At 40.1% G+C, this 27,692-nt stretch overlaps 1 protein-coding gene across 8 annotated transcripts in view; it reads right to left on the bottom strand.

Annotated features, from left to right (window-relative positions):
- ttc23 (tetratricopeptide repeat domain 23) overlaps positions 1 to 27,414 on the bottom strand; it is a 28,699-nt gene extending 1,285 nt beyond the window's left edge. The window contains exons 1-10 of one of the 8 annotated variants that reach the window (XM_020040379.3): positions 19,392 to 19,640; positions 16,395 to 16,467; positions 16,102 to 16,261; positions 15,677 to 15,800; positions 14,973 to 15,129; positions 14,634 to 14,759; positions 3,410 to 3,581; positions 2,727 to 2,832; positions 2,031 to 2,158; positions 1,537 to 1,686 (exon numbers count right to left, since the gene is read on the bottom strand). In XM_020040379.3, the coding sequence (XP_019895938.3) occupies positions 1,537 to 1,686; positions 2,031 to 2,158; positions 2,727 to 2,832; positions 3,410 to 3,581; positions 14,634 to 14,759; positions 14,973 to 15,129; positions 15,677 to 15,800; positions 16,102 to 16,188 (1,050 nt within the window). In that variant the 5' untranslated portion in view covers positions 16,189 to 16,261; positions 16,395 to 16,467; positions 19,392 to 19,640. Of the gene's footprint in view, positions 1 to 1,536; positions 1,687 to 2,030; positions 2,159 to 2,726; positions 2,833 to 3,409; positions 3,582 to 14,633; positions 14,760 to 14,972; positions 15,130 to 15,676; positions 15,801 to 16,101; positions 16,262 to 16,394; positions 16,468 to 19,377; positions 19,642 to 27,136 lie in introns of those variants that run through there. The other 7 variants (XM_010892700.5, XM_020040378.3, XM_010892701.5 and 4 more) reach the window with 7 other exon arrangements.
- Between the last annotated feature and the right edge of the window lie 278 nt (positions 27,415 to 27,692).

The following is a 27,692-nucleotide window of genomic DNA, read 5'->3' as shown; positions in this document are numbered from 1 at the left end:
TGTTTTCATCAGCTCTCCCTTCTGCATTATGTAATGGAAGGACTTCTACTTAAACAGAAAGAGACAAATCTACAGTGTGTAAGCCATACTTTTTCCACTTTCATCATCTTTGAATGTCAGGTTTCCTCTACAGTCTCATGGAGGAAAAACTTCAGGATAAGTACAACTCTCTCATTGTAAGCTTACAAGCATTTTTCTTCTGAGATATCCTCTTGGATTCTCTCCACATTTCTAAATTAAACACTGTGGCTCCGTAGAGCAGCTGTTGTCATGATTAAGGGAGAAAGAACATGATATTACAGCAGCATTATCTGTCAGGGGTTATTTGGAAAGGTTAACCGTCCTATCCGGGTAGAGAAGCAGAGTATCGGAGCACTGATTCACTCTGGGACCCCCTTTGCTGCCAGATACAATAACAAGACAACATAGCAACAAGGGTTCCTCATTTACAGGCTTACATGTTATTAGTAGTATGCAGAGATTCATCTGAGTTGGGCTATTTCAGTGTATTTCTGGGGGTGCCAGGGCAGAGAACCTGTGTCAATGTGTATGTGTGGCACACTTAGTATACACTGTAGATATTTGTAATGGGTTTGAAGCATTTACTGTGTCTTTTAGAAACCAAACAGCATTGTTGAAAACTTCTTGGCAACTTGTTGTCATCCGTTTTCTGAGTGAATATAAGAAAACTATGTTGTACAGAGCAGTGGGCCAATGGTTACATTCTTGGCTCCATACATGGGTCACCTTTGTACACCAGGATTCAATACCATCTACACCCTGTTTTACCATCTCCAAATCTGTCTCCCTATGTTTCCTACATTCAATAAACATTTTCTTTGCAAAATAAGCAAGGAGAGTGTCCTGTCTGCTTCATGAAATAAAATACAGTATTTTGTCTATATAATTTTCATGGACAAATGTTTAATTTGGGCCTATGGCCCTTTAATTAACAGTGGTCAGGAAAGTTCCCCTCTCTGTCCAACCTCCCCACACCCATCTTACCTATGTCCAACATGAGAAAGCAGCACAATAGAACCGAATATAATTATTTATACTGGACAGTGGCATGCTGTTCAGTGTACACAGCCAACAGTACATTCTCATTATATTCTGACCCTTGAAAGACCATGGTGGAAACAGCCGCTTGCTCTGAGAGGGACTGAACATACTCTGAGAATGAGCTTCATACCCTAACTTCTCAGTGATTTATTAATGTTGGGAAGCCATTCCTGTGACTCCTGGCCTTTAGCAGTGCCCTCTTAAAATAGTTTGGCAATTGGAAAGGTCAATATTCTTACAGAGGTATATGTGGATGAGAGAGGTCACAATAACCCCACGTAAACACATTACTCCTTCTCATCAAGCTCAACATATATTTCCTACAGTATCTCCTGTTTTATCCAATTAAGTAGCACAGAAGATGGCAATATAAAATGATAATTACTTATTTGTCTAATTAACAGAATATTGTATCCTGCCTTAAATCACTGTTAGGAAACCAAAGACAATTTTAGGTATAATGTTAGTGTTTACCTTTGTCATGGTGACGTGGGCCTGTTTTACCTGGCCCTGGGTCATCTCAACTCCTCCAATTAGCTGCAGGGTGTCAGCTACCTCAGGACTGAGGTCACCAAATGTCTCTCTCTTCAGGTGCAGGGACTCCCTCTGGATCTCTACAAACCTCTGATGAAGTACATACACAACGACAATGGTTACTGACTGCTTGTAGCATTTAGCTTCCAATTGTGCCTTCACCTTTACATTCCTACTGATCAGATGACCAGTGAATTTGAAGATTACTGTGGAAGACTCCTCTGTCTCATAAATACCGGTCACCCTAGGCTAACCAAATAGAGGATTAACAATCCCTGACAGGACATCACAATCAGCAAGGCAGCCTCCCACAGTGCCATTAGAGATGTTTTTGTTATTTTTTTCTATATCTATAAGGACAGAACAGATGTGCTGCTGTAAAAACCTGGAAGACATTATATTAGTGTGGTTAGGTCTACGGGTGTACGTCTGACCTCTTGCTGCCCAGTGAGGAGGAGGAAGTGACAGTAGTCATCCTGAACGTTGAGTGTGACAGCGTCCTGTGGGCCCAGAGAACTCCTGTATGCACGCAGGCTCTCCTCAAAGTATTGTGCTGCTGTTTCTACTCACAGATAGAAGATCACAATCACTTACGCTCCTCATACTGTACCTACTATTTGTTTGCTAATTACTTCTGCTTGAATTTCTTTTGTCCAACAGTCCACGGTATGCACATTTCTGAAGTTGATTCTTGAGTTTAGCACTCATTGAGCAGCACTAACTCAACAAGATAGGGCATAGACTGTAGTGGATAACAGCTCAGTGAAGGGCCTGGGGACTAAGCAGGTAGCAACCCCCCTAGAAATAGTGGAGTCTATCTAGCAAAAGGTTGTGGTCAACTGAGTCAATGGCCTTCGATAAATCAACAAGCAATGAAGCACAATGTTAATCTATCAAGTGCATTTATGAAGTCATTTGACACTAGGATTGCTGCAGTTATGTTCCTCAACCTGAAACCAGGATATAAGAATGTATTTACATAAGCTTCAGAGGAGGGTAAACCTGCCCTTCCGACACAACTGCAGTATGGCTGTCTTTAAACATACGAACTTCACAAGCTTGACATAAACAGATTTTTTTAAAAAGAAGAATTCCCCCATAGTGCATCAGGGCAGTATGAATAGACTCACCATTGTGGAGGGGCTCTGCTACAGTTGAGTAAGCCAGGGCCAGGCAGTGAGCAATGTGAGCCCCATCCAAACCCCTGGGGCTCTGACTCAGAGCTATTGCATGAGCCTGTCCCAGAAATCACATGAAATAACAGATCACATATCCCACTCAAAGGGCCAAGGAGAACTTTACCTAGCAACAAGTCAAACATCCCTGATCTCATATCTGCAACGCTTTTCTCAATGCATTAGTAGTAAGGCTAATCTTCCTTCTCACTGAATTCAATGTTATTTACTGAGTGTAATATCTTATCTGCAAGCTGACAAGAGCTTGTGAAGTTCCATGGGCGATGTGTAAAAATTACAAAATATATTTTGGAAGCTGTTGGAAGCAGTTGAATTGAGACAAAGCCACAGATATAAAAGAATGGGAAAGGGTTAAGAAGGGTATTAAAAAAGTTGCAGCTATCATTCCAAAAGCTCAGGGGCATCACTTCAGGTCCCATGTGTAGTGGCTTAATGAGAGTCAATGTATGTCCCTAGACTTTTTTAACATGTTATTTTTTTAAATATTTCCTATCAACAAAATGCATGTTCATAGTGCAATGTCTGAATGCTTGAATTATTTCAGTAGACAAATGTTCCCAGTCAGTTAGCCAAGAAGAGCACCCTGACCTGACAATCAGAAACATCATGTCCTATACCTTAGACAGAGGTTCTATGGCTTTGTCTGCTCTGCCTTGGGCCTGTTCAATGGAAGCCATGTCCTGATATATGGAGCAGGCCTGGCCTGGCCTCTCCAAAACCTCCAGTAGTTCTAGACACCTGTTACACTGTCTCAGGGCTTCCTCTGATTGACCTTGCTGCTGATACACCCTGCAAAAGAGGAGGGAAGGAGGAGGGATGGAGGTAGAGAGAAGGAGGAGGGATGGAGGTAGAGAGGAGGAGGAGGGGTGGAGGTAGGGAGAAGGAGGAGGGATGGAGGTAGAGAGGAGGAGGAGGGGTGGAGGTAGAGAGGAGGAGGAGGGGTGGAGGTAGGGATAAGGAGGAGGGGTGGAGGTAGGGAGAAGGAGGAGGGGTGGAGGTAGAGAGAAGGAGGAGGGGTGGAGGTAGAGAGGAGGAGGAGGGGTGGAGGTAGGGAGAAGGAGGAGGGGTGGAGGTAGGGAGAAGGAGGAGGGGTGGAGGTAGGGAAGAAGAGACAGAAATTAAAGAACATTAGCAGCCTTGTGATTTTTTCTGAACCTAATGCACTGTTGAGAGCTAAGTACAGTTTAGTTGGGCAGTGTGCTGCCTTAAGATGAACATCAGCCTAGCACTGGCTGGGTCTGGCAGACTAGTGGCTCTTCCTGGTGGAGACTATAATAGGGAATTCACATACAAAGCACTGTTTACTCAGTCTGTGGCTGTGTTCTTTTAGAAGGTCTTTAATGGTCTCTCTTTTTGGCACACCAAGGGGTGTGTTGCTATTACAGCCACATTATAAATAAAGACTTACTGACACTGCCAAAGAAGTCCAGCAACTCACTGAGACACTATACAAAATTCTATGAGTTCTCCCTACCAGGACGTCTAAATTTGGTTTGTCCTTGTAGTCACAGAACTATTTTAGAACTGTATTGGCATTTAGCTAAGGCATTTACTTAATTTAAATAACTAGTCACACTTTGGATTCATAAATCATATTAACAATGTTGCAATACTGACCCTCCCCGATTCCAGTTTGCCACTGGAGGAGATGCTCATGGGCCTTTTTATAATGAATGATTTTTAAGGCAGGGTAACACTTTATTTGGATAGTCAATCAGCACATGCTATACTAATGATCTACAGACTATCCATAACATTTCAGTTAAGTTTCTACTAACACTAACCCCAACCTTAAACCTCATCCTATCTCTAACCATAACCCTATCCCTAACACTTATACGAAACGTAACCCTAAATTTTACCTTAGCTAGCAGGTGTAACCAAAATATAGAGATATGCAATTAAACTAATTGCATTCAAAACTGAAGATCATGTATTCTGGGGCAAACATATAACATCAATTAAGCCTGAGAGAATTGGAGTTGCCCATAATATTTTATTAATCACTAAAATGCTGTTTAGTATGGGAAAAATACTAAATTTCCCAGAGATAGTATGGAAATAGTACTTAGGTTAAAGAGTATGCTGTGGGAAAAATTTCACAAAATAATATGTTCTTTAGTAACTACAAGTATAGTAACTCATGTTTTATGATGAGTAGAATTTTTTAAATTGCAACTATTTAATATTCTACTTCATGTTACAAGAATTAAGTATCCTTTCTGGTGATTAATTACATTTGAAGTTGAATTTGTGAATTGAATGGAACTCAATACCAGAACTCTGAATTAAGCACAAATCTCAGCTATAAAAAATGCAACCCAAAAAATATGCAAAAAGCAGAAAGACCCGTCAAAACAGCTGAGTTCCAGCTACACCAGTAAAGGTAATTAGAGTAATTCCGTAAAAGTTAATCTGAAATCCGCTCTGCTCCTTGACCCAGAACGGTTAAGGAGGATGTCAATTAATTTGTAGGCTAGGGAAACATACTCTTCTTCCTTGGTGACCAACTTGGTTCAAATCATGAACCAACAAAACATTGTGTTATTAAACTTAACTTAAAATTAACAAAATCTAATTAAACTTCATTATCTTAATATTTCTTATATTAACCTAACATTTATTTATCAACCGATAGTAATACTATCAACACATTTTTAATAAACTATCTATAGAACACCTAGAGATGGAAATGCAACTCTCAAAATAAAGTCTAACTGTGAAATTTGTGCCAATCAATTGAAAATAAAACATTTTATATTTCATGAAATACATATGTGTTCAGTACTGTTTAGAAGCTCCTTTTTCAACAATCCCGGCTTTGAGTAGTCTTCTTGGGTATATATAGTTTTGAACACATGGATTTGGGCAGTTTCTCTCATTCTTCATTGTAGATCCTATCAAGCTCTGTTAGATTGGATGGGAAGTGTTGGTGAACTGCGATATTCAGGTCTCCCCACAGATGTTGTATGGGCTTTGGCTGGATTTAAGGCAATTTACAGACTTGTCCCGAATCCACTCTAGTATTGACTTGGCTGTGTGATCTGGATGATCTGTATTTTGCTTGATTCATCCCATACTCAATCCTGACCAGTCTGCCAGTCCCTGACAGTGAGAAAAATGCCCAACGCCACGCTTTACCGTAGGAAAAGTATTAGCCAGTTGATTAGTGGTACCTTGTTTTTGGCCAGATGTAGCACTTGGCATTCAGGCCAAATTGTTCAGGCCTACAAACTTGGCCAACATGGCAGGTCAGGAAGGAAGATGCCTCTGTTCTCAAGAATATCCTGACAAGACAGAAATTTGCCAGGTGACACCTGAGTAAAGACACAAATAACTAGAAAAATTTACTCTGCTAGGCTCTATGTTTGGCGAAAAAGAAAAACTGCATTTGAAAAGAAAAAACCTCATACCAACTGTAAAGTATGGAGGTGGTGGCATTATGATTTGGGGCCGCATTGCTGCCTCACAGCCTGGCCAACTTGCTATCGTAGAGTCAACCATGAAATCTATATTTTACCAAATAATAATTTGGAAGAAGAATGTGAGGCCATCTGTCCAGTATCTGAAGATGAACCGAACAATAATCTTGCAACAGTACAATAATCCAACACACATGAGAAAACACTACAGCAGAATGGATCAAATTAAGAAATTGTCCAGGGTCTCCCACAGATAGGGCCATAGCATCACTGGAACCCCGTCTCAGCTCCAAGGTTTTACGCTGCTATATTATTGTACCGGGGGGAGTACAGTCAGTTCTCCTTCTCCATTGTAAATCCTTGTTAATCTAAGGAATGTGCTCTCAAAATGTTCCTGGTTTCCTGCTCCGTTTAAACTAAGGTGGACATGAGGTCTTGGACCACACCTCAAGAGTACCAGGCTCAAAAGGCTCGTAGCTGTCCCTGTCCAAAGTCCTCCTGGTTGTGTTGCAGATCAAGATGATACCTGATGATTCCACCTACTACTCTGCTGACCATTCCTCGCCCCAGATTGTCCCTGTCCTTGTCAATCTAGGGGTGTACATATTATTTCTGCACTATGAAATTGCATTTTAGTTGGATTTTGATTAATAAATGACTGTATAATCTTCAGTGTCATTTGTTAAATTAGGTTACCTTTATATCTGTTAATGGTAACTTTCCAGGGAGTCTACTTTTCACATGACTGAATTTTGCCATGGAAAAATATACACAATATCAGATCAGCTCTTGATCTCTGTACAATAGGCTTTCCGTCTCCGGCCTCACACCCTCCCTCACCATTCTGGGGCTGTAGCTAGTCAGGCTCCATCAATCAAGCCTACGAACAGCCTCAACCAAATTCAGATCCTCTAATAGATTCAAAATTAAATTCAAGTCCATGGCCTACTACATGGCCTTCCTCAAAAAGTATCCTGCTAGCATCAATAAAATGGTAAAGGACTTGTAATGCAGCAAGAAAAACTCCCATCTTTAACCAAACCCTTACAGACATTGCACAATAAAGCAGGTACTTTGATCTTATAGTAATCTCCAATTATTTACCTCATAAATACTGAAGAAATCAAAACATCCATGTGCACCATTAAGGCAGTGAAATGGATGTGGTTGAGGTTAGTAATAAAGGAATTGCTCTGAGCTTTCCCATGGATCCCAGATTATCAAAACAAGCCTTGACGGGAGCTGGCCTCCATAGGCCAGGGGGGTGGTCCACCCCTCTTCTGGGAATCAGAAATACCAGAGCCCAGCAAAGCCTTTTAGGGCAGCTTGGATGGCTGGCTGCAAATGCAACAGAAGCAGCTCTGTTCACCCATTGCCCAGGCCAGCGTTCTGCCTTCCTGGCCATATTGACAAATGTGAACAATGCCAGTGTTTTCAATTGATACACAGATGCCACCCTCCAAGCTTCCTGTTTCTGGAAAAAAAGGAAGTAGGTCTTCTGCAGCACAAATCAAATTCACTGTACATAGAGCGGAGTGATAATGTAATTAGGACATTAACTATTAAGCAGCCCACACAGCTCTTTTCAATCATGCATACCAGACCAATACTGACTAATGATGTGCCTTGAAAGCTCTTTATACTGGGAAAATGATGCAGTGTACACAATGCCACTCAATGATCTATTAAAGTAGATATATAGAGCAAAATGAATAAAGTGGGTTGGGTCTGTTGAACTGTTGTGCCTTTTTGGCTAGTGAGACCTTTTTCTGGTGTCTTGTGCAGGCTGACATTGCTTTTTCTAGTTTAAGGCATAGCAGGATACTTCAACTAATTTGGTTTTGACTATACTCTGTATCTACTCTCAAACAATGACGGATTTGAAATAGACAACGAGTACATTGTTATTGGGTAACTTGAAGACAAATGCAAAGAGCATTTTCCAAATTCAAACAAACATTATTTTACACTCTTTAAAGAGAAAACATTTATTTAAAAAAGTGATATTTTTTCTCATAATATTTAATAGATGTCCAAATTATTGGCATCCCTAAGGATTCTTATGAAATACATTTTGAATTAATATTCTGTACTGTGCCTAATTGAATGACAAATCATTAGCTGAAACATGTAGTATATGAGACTGTGTACCAGGGGTATGACATCCCTTTTTACAGTTATAATTGTGTTGGTAACCTTCTGAGAACAGAGCTTAGCCTTGGTACATTAGCCATATACAGTGGGGCAAAAAAGTATTTAGTCAGCCACCAATTGTGCAAGTTCTCCCACTTAAAAAGATGAGCGAGGCCTGTAATTTTCACCACAGGTACACTTCAAATATGAGAGACAAAATGAAAAAAAATAATCCAGAAAATTACATTGTAGGATTTTTATGAATTAATTGGTAAATTCCTCTGTAGAATACGTATTTGGTCACCTACAAACAAGCAAGATTTCACCCCGTGGGGTCAAAATGAACACAAGAACGGCAAGCAAAAATCCCATAACCACACGGGGGGACCTAGTGAATGACCTGCAGAGAGCTGGGACCAAAGTAACAAAGGTTACCATAAGTAACACACTACGCCGCCAGGGACTCAAATCCTGCAGTGCCAGAAGAGTCGCCCTGCTTAAGCCAGTACATGTCCAGGTCCGTCTGAGGTTTGCTAGAGAGCATTTGGATGGTCCAGAAGAGGATTGGGAGAATGTCATATGGTCAAATGAAACCAAAATAGAACCTTTTGGTAAAAACTCAACTCGTCGTGTTTGGAGGAGAAAGAATGCTGATTTGCATCCAAAGAACACCATACCTACTGTGAAGCATGGGGGTGGAAACATCATGCTTTGGGTCTGTTTTTCTGCAAAGGGACCAGGACGACTGATCCGTATAAAGGAAAGAATGAATGGGGCCATGTATCGTGAGATTTTGTGTGAAAATCTCCTTCCATTAGCAAGGGCATTGAAGATGAAACGTGGCTGGGTCTTTCAGCATGACAATGATCCCAAACACACCGCCCGGGCAACGAAAGAGTGGCTTCGTTAGAAGCATTTCAAGGTCCTGGAGTGGCCTAGCCAGTCACCAGATCTCAACCCCATAGAAAATCTTTGGAGGGAGTTGAAAGTCTGTGTTGCCCAGCGACAGCCCCAAAACATCACTGCTCTAGAGGAGATCTGCATGGAAGAATGGGCCAAAATACCAGCAACAGTGTGTGAAAACGTTGTGAAGACTTACAGAAAACATTTGACCTCTGTCATTGCCAACAAAGGGTATATAACAAAGTATTGAGATTAACTTTTGTTATTGACCAAATACTTATTTTCCACCATAATTTACCAATAAATTCATAAAATATCCTACAATGTGATTTTCTGGATTTTCTTTCTCATTTTGTCTTTCATAGTTGAAGTGTACCTATGATGAAAATTACAGGCCTCTCTCATCTTTTTAAGTGGGAGAACTTGCACAATTGATGGCTGACTAAATACTTTTTTGCGCCACTGTAACACACCCCTCGTGACTCATTGCTTTAAAAATCACTATTAGGTCAATAACTAAAAAGTTCAAAACCAGAAGTAAATCAGCCTGGCAATTAAATATTTTCTCCACACATAGTAAGAATGATTGTTTGGGAGGAAAAGAAGAATCCAGGGGATTTATATTTACACAAGGGTAACACTTGGTTAAATAACTTGGTTGCATCTTGTCAGCAACTTGAGAAATACCAACAAAAGTTTGGTAAACTGCATTCTGACTTGGACTAGAACCAGGTGCTATGACTAGAAACAGGTACTAACCAGGTACTATGACTATAAACAGGTACTAACCAGGTACATATATTAAACTAAAGTAGAGCTCGGTGGTGGGTTTAGCTAAAGAAGAATAAAAAAGACAAATAATAAAAGGGAAAATGTGTATCATTTCAGAAATGTGAAATTTGGGTTGATTCCTCTGGATCATAAATTAAATACAATATATCTGTTCGAAATTTATAATGTTGGCCCATTAACATCTCAGTAACGGTTTCATTTGAAATCCAAACTGCTGGAGTACAGAAGCAAAAAAATGTACTTGTGTCACTGTCCAAACACATGTGGACTGCACTGTACCTCTACAATTAAACTGAATGTTTCTACCTCTAAATGTTTTGGTAGGGACATGAAACTGATCACAACACTAATGTCCTGTTGACTAGGATGTTATAGAAGCCGGCCAAGTTCAGTTAACCTCGAACAAAAGAGCTTAAAACATCAGCAAACGTCTGCACATTTTTTCATTTTCACAAATTGTGTAAACAAACGGTCTGTTATAAACTGAACCTAAAAGGATGACCTCACACCAAAATACTTTCTACCTTAGCTCACTGGAAGTTTAAAAAACTATAATGCAACCAGTATTTTAATCTGAGTATATTCAGAATGACTAGGAGCATATGTTTTATTTGTAAATTAGTAGAAAATGTTTTCCATAGCCATATCATGTCATCAATATCAACTTATAAAGGAAACATTATGAAAAACAAATATATAATTATTGTTGTTTGTAGAAACCCATAACATTGAAGTGAATACACCTCTGAAAAAGGATTTTTTAGATGTGCACGCAGTGGTAACATGTGCTGAATGTATCCACACTAATCCCTCAACGCCTTTATCCTTCCCTGAGCCAATTACTTCTAAACTCTATCAGTACCATGCTGGCGGGAAGACCCCAACATGCTGTAGCTACTGTACTAATGTGTTAACCTACAAGTGAATACAAGAATCAACTGCAGTTTTGGGCAAAAAGCCTCCTCACAATTACAGTAGTTCATCGAGCCAGCAGTGAGAAGAATAATGCATTTTTGATTAAAGGGCAAGGACTATGTTGTCCTCCCTGCCCACATATCAGCGCCCCAGTGGAATCAGTGTGGGATGTGCACTGACCTCTACCACAGCTGGTCTGCTGCTATGTACTCCAGCTCACACCTAATGGAGCTTAAGAACAGGCCTGGTAAACACCTATACAATACATTTTGAAGGTAATTAACTCTTGCTTGCTTTTTGTGGCTTCAGGTTGGGCATCTGTAAAGGCACATTGTGACAAATGCTGATGTAAAGGGCATTAGAAAATAGTCTTGATAGATAATGTAGGCACCTCTAATATGAGGAACGTGTTAAGACTATTCTGAGACTTTACACTACAGGCCTAAAACAGCAGCAGAAAATGCCACAATGTTTGAACAATGTAAATATCATATTGCTCAGTGTAAATGTTAGACATTGTCTCCATCTTCTGGCCTAAAGAACAACTGTTTTCTTTGTCAGTGGACAACAGTACTGATGATAAGCTGTTATAGTGTGTCCAAGGTAAGAAGTTGAATGTGGACATCAGAATGTTAACATCTTAACATATAGTTAGATGTACACTCACCTAAAGGATTATTAGGAACACCTGTTCAATTTCTCATTAATGCAATTATCTAATCAACCAATCACATGGCAGTTGCTTCAATGCATTTAGGGGTGTGGTCCATCTCCTGAACTCCAAACTGAATGTCAGAATGGGAAAGAAAGGTGATTTAAGCAATTTTGAGCGTGGCATGGTTGTTGGTGCCAGAAGGGCCGGTCTGAGTATTTCACAATCTGCTCAGTTACTGGGATTTTCACGCACAACCATTTCTAGGGTTTACAAAGAATGGTGTGAAAAGGGAAAAACATCCAGTATGCGGCAGTCCTGTGGGCGAAAATGCCTTGTTGATGCTAGAGGTCAGAGGAGAATGGGCAGACTGATTCAAGCTGATAGAAGAGCAACTTTGACTGAAATAACCACTCGTTACAACCGAGGTATGCAGCAAAGCATTTGTGAAGCCACAACACGCACAACCTTGAGGCGGATGGGCTACAACAGCAGAAGACCCCACCGGGTACAACTCATCTCCACTACAAATAGGAAAAAGAGGCTATAATTTGCACGAGCTCACCAAAATTGGACAGTTGAAGACTGGAAGAATGTTGCCTGGTTTGGTGAGTCTCGATTTCTGTTGAGACATTCAGATGGTAGAGTCAGATTTGGGCGTAAACAGAATGAGAACATGGATCCATCATGCCTTGTTACCACTGTGCAGGCTGGTGGTGGTGGTGTAATGGTGTGGGGGATGTTTTCTTGGCACACTTTAGGCCCCTTAGTGCCAATTGGGCATCGTTTAAATGCCACGGCCTACCTGAGCATTGTTTCTGACCATGTCCATCCCTTTATGACCACCATGTACCCATCCTCTGATGGCTACTTCCAGCAGGATAATGCACCATGTCACAAAGCTCGAATAATTTCAAATTGGTTTCCTGAACATGACAATGAGTTCACTGTACTGAAATGGCCCCCACAGTCACCAGATCTCAACCCAATAGAGCATCTTTGGGATGTGGTGGAACGGGAGCTTCGTGCCCTGGATGTGCATCCCACAAATCTCCATCAACTGCAAGATGCTATCCTTTCAATATGGGCCAACATTTCTAAAGAATGCTTTCAGCACCTTGTTGAATCAATGCCACGTAGAATTAAGGCAGTTCTGAAGGCGAAAGGGGGTCAAACACAGTATTAGTACGGTGTTCCTAATAATCCAGGCCAAAAGTTTGGACACACCTTCTCATTCAATGCGTTTTCTTTATTTTCATGACTATTTACATTGTAGATTCTCACTGAAGGCATCAAAACTATGAATGAACACATATGGAATTATGTACTTAACAATTGATAGCGCTGCAAACCCATGCTGTTCTCTCAATGAGCTTCATGAGTTAGTCACCTGAAATGGTTTTCACTTCACAGGTGTGCCTTGTCAGGGTTAATTAGTGGATTTTTTCCCCTTATTAATGGGGTTGGGACCATCAGTTGTGCAGAAGTCAGGTTGATACACAGCCGACAGTCCTATTGGACAACTGTTAGAATTCATATTATGGCAAGAACCAATCAGCTAAGTACAGAGAAACAAGTGGCCATCATTACTTTAACAAATGGAGGTCAGTCAGTCCGGAAAATTGCGAAAACTTTGAATGTGTCCCAAAGTGCAGTCGCAAAAACCATCAAGCGCTACAACAAAACTGGCTCACATGAGGACCGCCCCAGGAAAGGAAGACCAAGAGTCACCTCTGCTGCTGAGGATAAGTTCATCCGAGTCACCAGCCTCAGAAATCGGAGGTAAACAGCAGCTCAGATTAGAGACCAGTTGAATGCCACACAGAGTTCTAGCAGCAGACACATCTCTAGAATGCGGAGGTGTCACCAGCAAAGCACCCCCACACCATCACACCTCCTCCTCCATGCTTCACGGTGGGAACCAGGCATGTCGAATCTATCCGTTCACCTTTTCTGCGTTGAACAAAGACACGGCGGTTGGAACCAAAGATCTCAAATTTTGACTCATCAGACCAAACCACAGATTTCCACTGGTCTAATGTCCATTCCTTGTGTTTCTTGGCCCAAACAAATTTCAATCTTGATGATTATGGCCTACAGCTCGTGGAAATCAAAAATCCACTATCTCAGAATATTAGAATAAAAATATTATAATACAGAAATGTTAACCTGAGTGCTCAGATCTTAGAGTTTATGTATTAGACTAGCATGTACCTTGTGGACCAATTGATTCTAAGGACTCCTGTCTTGTATAATTATAAGCTCCCAGTGATTATTTCAGTCATACCAACTGTTTGGATGGATCACACATTTCTTGCAGTAGAAACATTTGTTTCAGGTTTATCCATCTGATGATATTATTGTATTTCTTATCTTCAATGTATTTTTTATGGGATCCTTAAGTAAAAAAACAATTGTGTCCATTGCACACATTTATGAATGGTACATAAAAAAGAGCTTTGATAGGAAAGAGAAAAGTGCTGTCCCCCTTGCTGTTCCTTAAACAAGCACCATAGTTTGTAGTCAATCAATCAAATTTATTTATAAAGCCCTTTTTACAACAGCAGTTGTCACAAAGTGCTTTACAGAGACACCCGGCCTTAAACCCCAAGGAGCAAACAACAGTAGTGTTGGATTTCAGTGGCTAAGAAAAACTCCCTAAGAAGGCCAAATTTTAAGAAGAAACCTAGAGAGGACCCAGGCTCAGAGGGGTGACCAGTCCTCTTCTGGCTGTGCCGGGTGAGTGGATACAAGCTTTACCTGGAAGACAGCAGACCATGCAGAAGGTTGAATGTTTGAAAGTTGAAGGTTTTATGGCACAAGCAGGAAGCCCTAACCACAGTGAGTTGTAGTATTCCATGAGACGCCTGGATTAGGACTCTCGAGTTGTCAACCATGATTTGATGATTTACTGATTATTTCATGATTTACTTCACATGGGGTGCAGTACAAAAAAGAAAAATGGCCCATTACTATGTATTTGCAAAAGTGTGTCCATTTCAGTTTCAGTTTACTCTATCATACCTGGACAGAGAAGTGGATATCTCAACTTCAGTCTTCATTTTCTGCTCTTCGCTGATGCCTCCTAGCTGATGAAGTTCTCCCACAATTTTCTCTGCTTTTAAATGATTTGATGCTGATTCCTCAAGAGTTGAAATGGATAAGGAGTACTGCAAAGTCAACATTAAAACAGTACTACACCAACTTAGCCCGGGAAATGTAACCAGTCAGTTCTTTGAATTCAGATTGAATGTTTTTGTGAAATTTGTGAAATTTTTATTTCCTAAAAATACAATCATTCTCCACATGATTGTCACGTTCCAGCGTATTTCCTTAAGGCAGAGAAACATGGGAAAAGGATATTTGGCCAACAACAAAGAGGAACCTCCCTGTGTTAGGTATATGTCGAGAACACAGGTGAGGACATGCACCCTGTCCTCCTGGCTGGTGGAGCTGGGTGGGCCAAGCGACAGCAGGTCACTGGCTCTGGCTGAGTGTTCCAGGGCCTGCATCGGCCAACCTGTGGAGTGAGGGACACATGGGTTTTTCAAAGATTTTATGTACAGTTCCAATTGCAACTTCAGCGAAAACTCTCTCCTCTATCTTTCCCTTCTTACCTGTCAAAATGCTAGAAAAATATCTTAAAACAAAATAACTAATTTACAGTAATGGTACTCAGTTTACCTTTAGATCAATCGAAAAGCTTGTGGGTGTTCTACAGTAAAATCACAAAGATTGTTGTGTTCCAGAGCTTCTGAAGAGTGTATATTTGAGTCGGTAGGTCATACCGTTTGGTCCAAATGATGTAATAGAACTAACCTAACCAGAAAGAACTGTCAAACCCACTGTCCCAATACATTTGATGTCACAAAGTAGGATGATTTTATATGAAAGAATGTTTTTATAATGTCCCAATAATTGAGGAGGGCACTGCAAATAGGTAATCTTTGGAGAAATGTATCTAAATGTTTTCGCGTTTAGATCCCAAACAATCTCTCTGGGCACTTAAAAATCTAAAGAAGTGCCATCAACAGGTTATTAAATGGTTCATCAATTATATAATTCACCTTTAAACTGTAGGTATGCTTTAGCCAGTCTGACATGAGCTTGGGCTAGTTTCAGATGACCATCTCCATATACCAGTCTTGAAAGAGCCACACAGCGGACTAGGTCCTCGATGCAAGCATCAAACTGTGGAGAAAAATCTTTCATTACTGTTAAAGTGTAGTTTCCTACTAACAGCCTCCCATGCTGTGCAATAGGCAATATGCATTCAACATTATACATGTGATATGTTTTTATCCTTATCTTAACATATTTTAGTAACTATTGCAGCTGCAACACATCAAAGTCACACTGCTGTCATTGTCCTGGTTAGTATCAAACTCCCCCTTGTATGCAGATGTAATCACAGAAGTAATTTCCCCAGACACTTCCACCCAAATGCACGATAGTCTGTGGACAAGTTTTAAAAAAGCAACCGCAAATGTACCTGTTGAGTATCCACAAAGGTTTGGGCTCTGCTGTCATACTGGGTAAGTTTTTCCTCAGGTGTCATCATTGACGTCGGCTTTTGCATGTCATCCGTTCCTCTTTGAAAGACACTTGTCAGTCCTTTATGAGCATATCCACTGAAGTACTTACTGATGCTCCTGGTAATTTTAACAACAACCATTAAAAATAATCAACATTTAATCATAGACATTGGTAATTCACACTGATTATTTTGCTACATTCATAACCCAGGGGAAGATATAAAATGATCAGTTGTAAAGTGGTAAATACCAGGTGGATTCACATGCTTTGAGCTTGAGAAATGCTGATTGGCAAATGACCAACAGACAGCGTCAACCATAATCTGAAAATACAGTTATCATCCTAGTAAACAAATGATTGTGTTCAAGCCCCATATTAAAGGATGCCTTTCAATGATGAACATTTCACCGCAGAAAATGTGGTTATCAAGGTAATTTCCATAATAGATGGCATCAGTGGTCACCATGTGGGGAAGGTTGAATATCAGGGATGATAGACAGATAACAGTTACCTGTAATTATGATAAAAATAACACACAAATAGGGGATTACACTCCCTTTTTGTTAGAAATGCACTATAATGTGTAAATTAATAAATTTGAAAGGAATGCATTATATTCTCCAAGAGTGTATGGACTAGGACATTTTCTCAGACCTCTTAAAGCTAGACTTACTAAAATAATATTTACAAATATTCCACCAGCCATTACGACCATTGGAACTTGTGAATCATTGATAGCAAAGTTCAATAAACCTTCCAAAACGCAAGAAGTGGTTTTAGATTTCCATCACCATGAAGCTAGTGATGGGCAAACAGGATTAAATAGAACCCTTTTGGCTTGTGTCAAAACACTTTAATTCCTCTAAGCTTTAACAGTGTACAGTGTGCATCTGTTAGTAAGAAATAAATATTGGATCCATTATATTATTTGGGGATTCCTTTTTTTAGAGTGGTTTCAAAAACAACAGCAAAACATATTTTCCTAAAATTTGACAGGATTTAATCGTTCAGTTGCATGGTACCTAGTCCCCAAAACAAACACCTGTTGCACCTCTGCTAGTCATATTGCCAAAAGTGATTGTACCTAAACTGGTAAATAAGTCCTGTAGAGGTATGTGTTTGTATGCAACTCTTCATCAATGGCAGAATTGAAAGCGTGCATTTTGTAACAGGGTTTGATCAAGGGTGTGAAAAAAGCTTTGGACATTATCATAATAAATATTGTTTTTTAATTAAGCAGGCAAAGTGAAGGTTCAATCAGTACTAAGTGAATGACACACACCTGGCATTGTCAGATTGCCTATTTAAATTAAGTTAAGTATATAGGCTTTTGAATAGCAGGTCCTGCATAATGGATAACACTGTGGCTCACAATGCTTAAGGTTGTGTGTTCTTGTCCCAGAGCGGATGTTTTTAAACACTGTTTTTCCATGTTTAGTTTGGACATCGGACAATGGCCATTAAAATATGTCAGGTACAGTGGGGAGAACAAGTATTTGATACACTGCCGATTTTGGCTAGGCCACACCAGGACCTTGAGATGCTTCTTACGGAGCCACTCCTTAGTTGCCCTGGCTGTGTGTTTCGGGCCGTTGTCATGCTGGAAGACCCAGCCACGACCCATCTTCAATGCTCTTACTGAGGGAAGGAGGTTGTTGGCCAAGATCTCGCGATACACGGCCCCATCCATCCTCCCCTCAATACGGTGCAGTCGTCTTGTCCCCTTTGCAGAAAAGCATCCCAAAAGAATGATGTTTCTACCTCCATGCTTCACGGTTGGGATGGTGTTCTTGGGGTTGTACTCATCCTTCTTCTTCCTCCAGACACGACGAGTGGAGTTAGACCAAAAAGCTCTATTTTTGTCTCATCAGACCACATGACCTTCTCTCATTCCTCCTCTGGATCATCCAGATGGTCATTGGCAAACTTCAGACGGGCAGAGACAACAGGTCTGTGAAAGCCGGAATTCTTACTGGTTGGTAGGTGATCAAATACTTATGTCATGCAATAAAAGGCAAATTAATTATTTAAAAAAATCATACAATGTGATTTTCTGGATTTTTGTTTTAGATTCCGTCTCTCACAGTTGAAGTGTACCTATGATAAAAATGACAGACCTCTACATGCTTTGTAAGTAGGAAAACCTGCAAAATCGGCAGTGTATCAAATACTTGTTCTCCCCACTGTAGTTCCACTTTACTACATATTTGTTTAAATAGATTTCTGTTCCTTTAATTCAATACAGAAAAAACAGCTGTTAATATGGGAATATTAATTACTAAGTAATTTTGTCAGTCTACTTGGAATTAACTTTATTGGTTCGATTATAATGTGTATATAACAAAATTTTATAATACCCTTCCAGTTTGAAAAAAACTAACAATAAAAGCTATTTTAGATCTTATGTAGGGATTGGTCTGTAGTTGAAAATTTAAGAAAATTCACTTGAGCACCACAATTCCACACTTCACCCATGATTTACCAAGTTATTTCAGCAAACACCTTTTACTTACACAGTTGGTCAGTTTAGTGGTGGGGGGGATATCGATACAGTTCTGTATGCTGATTTTGTCTTTAAGGATAATTGCATAATGGATAATACAACAATTTATATTTGCTCTGTTTAGCAGTCTCTGAACCAAAACCGGTTCTTCATCTTTTTTTAAATAACAGATATATATATTTGTCCCATTACTGATTCCCAAATCCAAGACATATGCCTATCGTTATTGTCCCAAATTTTGTTTTCATGTTTTTAATAGAAATGTACGTTACAAGACAAAAAAACACAATCAAGTATGATGGTCTTCAAATCTTGTTTTCAATTAGTTTGAAGTAGAAAAAAACATATTACTACGTAACTCAAAGCTTTGTTGGAAAACTATGGTAAAGAGTGAAATATAATTATGTAACTATGCTCGTGATTTTCCGTTTAAAACTATTGACCAATTCATATAGCCTTACATTATTTTAAAAAAAGAATACATAGTTGAACGCATACCAGCTTATTTGAATTATATTGCACTTTCCTATGGACAGTTTTTTCCCTACCGTCAAATTGGACCAACATAATTAACAACCGGTAGTTAAAATGCAATTTGTTTCAACATTCTGCCTTGTGCTGTAGCCTAATCGTAACTTTATCGATGATAGTAAATTTGCGTTTCGTTTAATTCAACATCGGGTTTACAAACTACCGTACAGCAATGCAGTCACAAACAACACAACTTACGATTCTCCACTTACAGTTTAACCAAGTTGTTGTTTGGACCGTGTGTTTTTCATGTCGTAGATAACTGAATATTAATTGACAGAAACCTTTTGCTGAATCATTTCATGCCATGTTTAATTTCTCCTCCCGCCGGTTGTCGTGGACACGCTTGTGAGTGCTTTGCCTGACGACCAAAAGTGAAATCTGTCGCTGTGAAGAAACTACGTCTGTGGACATGCGGTAGCGTTTGGGCGGAGCAAGGAGGTAGACAGGCTAGTGAGTAAACGTCTGACATCGTTCAGTTTACGTATAACATGTTAGAACAGCTTGCGATTCTATTAATTGACAGAAAAAAATGAACTCTGATACGCAAAACAAAAAAGTATATTTTGAAGAGGGACAAGTTGTAGCCTAAACACTATTCACTTAAAAGAGTAATCCAGACAAAATCACACGTTTCAAGTTTCAAGGTTTATTTGTCAAATACACCGAACAACACAGCGTCATCCTGCACAATGCAATGCTTGTGACATGGCACCAGACAACTACGTAGTGGCACATTCCTATTATTACGTTTTTCAAATAATGCAAATAATTGACAACTATAATGCTCAATGTGAACGTAATAATGATGAAACACATTTCAAAGTGAACTGCTAGCTTTCACTAGTACTTTCGCTTTTAATTACTTATACAAACTTTTTATATTCTTTATACAACGCTGTGGCATCGTAAATCCACACTGTCAATCCTAGACTGACATCTAGTGGTACAACTTAATAACTGTATTCTAACTGATAGGACATATATATGGATAATTGATAGGACATATCAATACAAGAACAATGTACGTTATGACTTTTTTCCCCTGCATTTCATAGTTACATTTGCAACCAACTGAGAACAAAAGGTGGAGCAAGTAAATGAAAGTTCACTGGTTCTAATCCCAGCAAAACCATAATTTCTCCTGGGTTGCTGCTGTAAATAACAAGGAGTTCTTAGTATACCAACCTGGTAAAATATTTATTTTATGTTTTGTTGAAGGAATGTATAGCCCTGAGATGACTACAAAACCGAAATATTTTCCTAAGTGGCCAGAAAACATATCTACACAATAACACCAAAGCGATAACCAGCAGATGAAGTAGTACATTTTTCTAATAAAACAACATGAGAATGATGCCCTGCCCTATTTCAGCCAACTCAAGTAAAATCCCAGTTTTATGACAGTGAAAAATAATGAATGTATGAGTTTAGAATGTTTGATATACTTCATAATCTTTGTTGTTTTTGTTGTCTGAGACACTCATCACAATATCACAAGTCACAAATCCCTCTCTTTTTCTCAGAGATTGAAAAGGTATTCAGAACAATTACCGCAATCCATCATCAGTCCACCTTCATGGAGATGCTGGCCCATTACACCCCAATAATGTTGTGCTTGTTCATGTTGAGAGGAGGTGCTGTTTAGGGCATCCTAGAAGTGCTGTACATGCTGCATGATTCAGTCACATTACAGTCACTAATAACAGTATATTATCATTTGGTTAACCATATTTCTTAATTCCTTCTTCCATCTAAATTCATTCTCATGTCAATGCAGCTCTGCTGAGTGGAAAAGGTTGTTGGTGTGGCTTGATTGCATACTTCAGTGAAAGGGTGAAGGATATCAAAGACTACCAGGTACACAATATGGTTTAAAATATTGTTTTCGTTTTATTTTCCATATTTCTCTCTCTCCCCCTTTCTCCTTTTTATCTTATAATTCCCCGCCCTCTCTTCTCTTCCTCTCTCATCTCACCCTCCATCTCCTTTCCCTTTCTTCTTGCTCTCTTTCATTACTGTTATTCTTTCCATTCTTCACATTTCTGTCTCTTTCCACTCACACATCTCTGTACTGTGCATATTCTTACTTCAGATCTTTGTACACTCAAGGATGTTTTTATCACGGCTGAGCCCTCTTGTGTACAAATGCTTCAATGAAGTCACTGGTGTTCAAGCCCTCTTTCTGAAGCACACATTTATGTTCAGAGTGAGTGGTTTTGATGTGTTCATCAGCATTGATCTTTTTCTTTCATGTAATCCAGAGAGACTTACTGTTGTTAGCACAAACATTTATATTTCTACTGTGTATACAGCCCATTGTGGCTAGTGGTTTTCCAAAGTTACTAGCCACTTAGCATTTTCACTAGCCACCATTTTGTTGTTGGGTTTTATTTGTTTATCAGTGATATTTGTTTATCAGTGCTACATCGTAGCCTGTCTAGTTCACACTGTTGGTCACTGGCGTGCAAGGGAATAGGCCTAACATAAATGGACCAGAATCCAACACTGTATGTAGGTAGTGCTCATTGGAGTTGTAGGGTCGTAGGTTGTAATGTCACTCTCATTGCAATGAGACTACAGTTTAAAAAAATATGTGTGTGTGTTTGTGTGTATATATATACACACACACACAGGTTTTCCTGGCTCAAAATTAGGCAAAGGTGGTACCCAAACCCCCGCACTCAACCGAAATAATTTATACAATATGTGTCTACACACTTGAAAAACTATTAAATCTGCCCTGTTGTCCATGTCCACGTGAGCAGCTAATGCAGGCTGCAATGACCTCCCTAATATTAACCAAAATATATAAGCAATATATTTATTCTTGACATAGACCTATTAGCATGTTATTTAAAAATAAATATGAAATCACTCATCAGCTATATATCAGCCAATATTATTGTTGTCTATTTTCATTGTTATGCTATATTCTTGTTAATATAGGCTTGCATAAAACGAAACAGAGCTGTTGATAATACATCCTTGCCTTGATGCCATATCGTTAATCTCCCTCTCTCGACCTCCTTCATCTGTACTAGGCTCTGCTGCTGTCGCTGATCCAAAGTCTTCTTCACGTTCATATATTTATATTCTTAAATATGTTACTTGTATATTTTTTTTCACTGTATATTGCATTTTATTGCATGACATAAGTATTTGATACATCTGAAAAGCAGAACTTAATATTTGGTACAGAAACCTTTGTTTGCAATTACAGAGATCATACGTTTCTTGTAGTTCTTGACCAGGTTTGCACACACTGCAGCAGGGATTTTGACCCACTCCTCCATACAGACCTTCTCCAGATCCTTCAGGTTTTGGGGCTGTCGTTGGGCAATACAGACTTTCAGCTCCCTCCAAAGATTTTCTATTGGGTTCAGGTCTGGAGACTGGCTAGGCCACTCCAGGACCTTGAGATGCTTTTTACAGGGCCATTCCTTAGTTGCCCTGGCTATGTGTTTCGGGTCGTTGTCATGCTGGAAGACCCAGCCACGACCCATCTTCAATGCTCTTACTGAGGGAAGGAGGTTGTTGGCCAAGATCTTGCGATTACATGGCCCCATCCATCCTCCCCTCAATACGGTGCAGTCGACCTGTCCCCTTTGCAGAAAAGCATCCCCAAAGAATGATGTTTTTACCTCCATGCTTCATGGTAGGGATGGTGTTCTAGGGGTTGTACTCATCCTTCTTCTTCCTCCAAACACGGCGAGTGGAGTTTAGACCAAAAAGCTCTATTTTTGTCTCATCAGACCACATGACCTTCTCCCATTCCTCCTCTGGATCATCCAGATGGTCATTGGCAAACTTCAGACTGGCCTGGACATGCGCTGGCTTGAGCAGGGGGACCTTGCGTGCGCTGCAGGATTTTAATCCATGACGGCGTAATGTGTTACTAATGGTTTTCTTTGAGACTGTGGTCCCAGCTCTCTTCAGGTCATTGACCAGATCCTGCCATGTAGTTCTGGGGCTGATCCCTCACCTTCCTCATGGAGCCCCAGACCGATGGAAGATTGACCGTCATCTTGAACCTCTTCCATTTTCTAATAATTGCGCCAACAGTTGTTGCCTTCTCACCAAGCTGCTTGCCTATTGTCCTGTAGCCCATCCCAGCCTTGTGCAGGTCTACAATTTTATCCCTGATGTCCTTACACAGCTCTCTGGTCTTGGCCATTGTGGAGAGGTTGTAGTCTGTTTGATTGAGTGTGTGGACAGGTGTCTTTTATACAGGTAACAAGTTCAAACAGGTGCAGTTAATACAGGTAATGAGTGGAGAACAGGAGGGCTTCTTAAAGAAAAACTAACAGGTCTATGAGAGCCGGAAAATGCTCTTGCTGAGGGAAGGAGGTTGTTGGCCAAGATCTCGCGATACATGGCCCCATCCATCCTCCCCTCAATACGGTGCAGTCGTCCTGTCCCCTTTGCAGAAAAGCATCCCAAAAGAATGATGTTTCTACCTCCATGCTTCACGGTTGGGATGGTGTTCTTGGGGTTGTACTCATCCTTCTTCTTCCTCCAAACACGAAGAGTGGAGTTAGACCAAAAAGCTCTATTTTTGTCTCATCAGACCACATGACCTTCTCCCATTCCTCCTCTGGATCATCCAGATGGTCATTGGCAAACTTCAGACTGGCCTGGACATGCGCTGGCTTGAGCAGGGGGACCTTGCGTGCGCTGCAGGATTTTAATCCATGACGGCGTAATGTGTTACTAATGGTTTTCTTTGAGACTGTGGTCCCAGCTCTCTTCAGGTCATTGACCAGATCCTGCCATGTAGTTCTGGGGCTGATCCCTCACCTTCCTCATGGAGCCCCAGACCGATGGAAGATTGACCGTCATCTTGAACCTCTTCCATTTTCTAATAATTGCGCCAACAGTTGTTGCCTTCTCACCAAGCTGCTTGCCTATTGTCCTGTAGCCCATCCAAGCCTTGTGCAGGTCTACAATTTTATCCCTGATGTCCTTACACAACTCTCTGGTCTTGTCCATTGTGGAGAGGTTGTAGTCTGTTTGATTGAGTGTGTGGACAGGTGTCTCTTATACAGGTAACAAGTTCAAACAGGTGCAGTTAATACAGGTAATGAGTGGAGAACAGGAGGGCTTCTTAAAGAAAAACTAACAGGTCTATGAGAGCCGGAAAATGCTCTTACTGAGGGAAGGAGGTTGTTGGCCAAGATCTCGCGATACATGGCCCCATCCATCCTCCCCTCAATACGGTGCAGTCATCCTGTCCCCTTTGCAGAAAAGCATCCCAAAAGAATGATGTTTCCACCTCCATGCTTCACGGTTGGGATGGTGTTCTTGGGGTTGTACTCATCCTTCTTCTTCCTCCAAACACGACGAGTGGAGTTAGACCAAAAAGCTCTATTTTTGTCTCATCAGACCACATGACCTTCTCCCATTCCTCCTCTGGATCATCCAGATGGTCATTGGCAAACTTCAGACGGGCAGAGACAACAGGTCTGTGAGAGCCGGAATTCTTACAGGTTGGTAGGTGATCAAATACTTATGTCATGCAATAAAATGCAAATAAATTATTTAAAAAAATCATACAATGTGATTTTCTGGATTTCTGTTTTAGATTCCGTCTCTCACAGTTGAAGTGTACCTATGATAAAAATTACAGACCTCTACATGCTTTGTAAGTAGGAAAGCCTGCAAAATCGGCAGTGTATCAAATACTTGTTCTCCCCACTGTATAGTTTATTAGAGGTTATTACGTTTTATTGAAATATTTTGACATGCTTGGGTGTATAAGAATGACAAAATGGCTATTCTCCTGCACAAAATCATGTTTTACCATGCCTACACACATAGGCTTTGCAAGATTTTGGTTTGAGTTTTGAAAGCTGGAAAAACCCTGTGTATAGATATAGAATGCCACCCGTCATAGTGGCTAGTAAAAGTGACTGCGGTACCCGCCACAGCCGAATTCCACCCGCATTTGGCAGGTGACAATGTCAAGCCTTGTGGTTCACATCCAAATATTGCACTTTCTCTGGTTAACTAACAACAGAAATAGAATTTCATAGAATGTATTGGTAAAAATATGTATTATGTGCCAGGATATTGTGAGTATAAAATTTTTTCTTTTTCCCCCTGAAAGATTTCTGTTTGTTTTTCAATTGAATTGTTTCATTATAGGTCACATTAAAGGTGGAAAAAGTTCTGACATGATTTATCTTTGTCTCATTATTTTACATCACAAGAACCTGGCATTTTAACAGGGGTGTGCAGACTTTTTATATCCACTGTATGCTCAGGGAACGGTTTGTTGGTAGCTGTGAAAAGGTTGGCCGTGATTTCAATGAATTCTAAACTGACAGCAGTGTCTGTGGTTGCTCTAGGTTATCAACAGCGCATCCTGGAGGCTAATCTCAGTTATTTATTCAACGTTTATGACCATCATATTTCATTTAAATTGGAATGCCATAATACATTTTATGACAATGTCAGGAAACATATTCACCATCTTGTGCATTTTCTTATAATTACTTAATACACTTTATGGCAGTGCAATTAATATTATAACCATTCTGTGTCACTTTACTTTTATACACAAACATATAATTGTTTTGCTATTTGTAGGTGCAATTAGAGGCAGGAATGTGGGAGCCATTTATCCAATGATCATCTGTTCTGCCCCCCACCCGATTCAGAGTTTCTCCCCCATCGATTATACCGAATATGGCTGCCAGGTGTTGTTAATATGTTATTAATAATAACATTATACTAGTGTGGCAGAGAGCACAGACACTTTGGAAAAAATTATAGTCCTTTTGTTAATGACATCTAAACGATGAATATAGGAAGTTGGAAAATAAATGGATGAATGTGAATTGATGCGTCACTGGCTTCCCCTCTTGTATTGTGTACATTGGAATTATCTACAGTTCACTTGCAGGTGATATCCCTAACCTTTTTGGTATTTGCACTACTTAAGCATATACATAACTGATTTTCAAATAATAAAGTTTTTACTTCATTAGGATTGCTTTTAAAGCAGTGAATAATACACACAATTGTGCCAAAATATCACTCTTTTGAGTAGGCTTGTTAATTATTTCAAACACCACTAGAGTTGCGAATGCCTTCTGATGAGTGCACTTTAGAATCTGTTAGTGTTACGCAGTTACATTCTGATAAAGTAAATTATGACACAAATCTCAAGCTAATGCATTTAATGGGTGATGCATTAGTCCTTCTGTAGTGGTGGTCTTTTGGGGCCTTAAAATGTTGCACAACTGGAGAAGTAAAGTTCTTTAATAATCCAGTTGATGTCACTAAAGTACCAGCCATCCCTTTTAGTGTGCTTTCATGATGAATTCACACTATTTGAAATAGTTTTCATACAATGACTGTAGACATATTGCATTGACTGGGACTTTGATTTTAAATGAGCAATCTGGAATTTCTATAACTGTTTTTGGAACTATAATTATACTAATCCATTGATTAACTAAGATGAAGGGATTTAGTTGCTCTGCATAAGGACGTTTGTTAAATCAAAAAAATATATATTATCCTAATGAATGTTATAAAAGACTGTTCACAAATACACCTTGAAATATTAGCTCCTCAGATGTAAACTTTTTTTGTCTGAGCATGTCCTGCAGGTCAGTCAGGCAACAAAATGCCTGGAGAAGCCTTCAGTTTATACACTGCTTCAGCATACCAAAATCTAGGGTGGCATTTTATTCATGTCCTATTCAATACTTAAAGAGTAGAATTTATGCCAACTGAATGAGGAATGAGGAAATGTAAATTTCCTTTTATAAATATCTATCTAAACATCCCTGCCTTAAAACCATGCCCAACTAACAAGAAGTTATGTTTCTGTGGCTGCCTTAAGAAATTGGTCTCTAGAGACAGTCTGTAGGTTAATTTATTCTCTATCAGTTCAGTTTGGCAGTGTGTGTGCTGTCACCAGGTCTAAACCTGCTGCAGTACTCACCTTGTTTGTAGAAATGCCCAAGATAACTTATAGTAGCTCCTTAGGGTGGCTGCTGCCGGTTGACTCTGGCAGTGCATAAGAAAAACAGTTTATTTGTTTGTTTGTCCCACAAGTTTTTGGCTGGAGCATCCTGGATTCTGTTTGGCCCAGGTCCCTGTTGGGCATCTATTTCTGAAACCCAAGTGGCTCTTAATGAACGTGGCAGGGCTGGCCCTCAGCAAACCAAGGCCTGAGCAGACCCTTCTTCTTCTGCCTTGGCAGACACCCTCACTTTGCTCTCTCTTTGGCTTCCTAATTTAGTAACGGCGGGTAAAAATATGCGCTAACGAACAAGGTCTGGTATGTCAGGCTGGCGTCCAGCGGGGAGAGAGAGTGGAAGCGAGAAAGGGAGAGGAGGGGGGCGTTGTTTTCACAGCAGGCACCCAGTGACAGAGGAGTGAAGCCACGGCACAGACGTCTCCTACATCTGTGTGTGTGCTCTCAGTTTCTTCCCCCAGCCATTTAAGCTCCCTCCATCTCTCTCCCCATACCCTTTAAATCATCACACCGTTGGTAG

The sequence above is a fragment of the Esox lucius genome, chromosome 19 (assembly GCF_011004845.1).
Source record: "Esox lucius isolate fEsoLuc1 chromosome 19, fEsoLuc1.pri, whole genome shotgun sequence".
In the NCBI taxonomy this organism is placed as follows: Eukaryota; Metazoa; Chordata; class Actinopteri; order Esociformes; family Esocidae; genus Esox; species Esox lucius.
The sequence above is the reverse complement of the archived record's forward strand: the minus strand, read 5'-3'. Positions and strand labels throughout refer to the sequence as shown.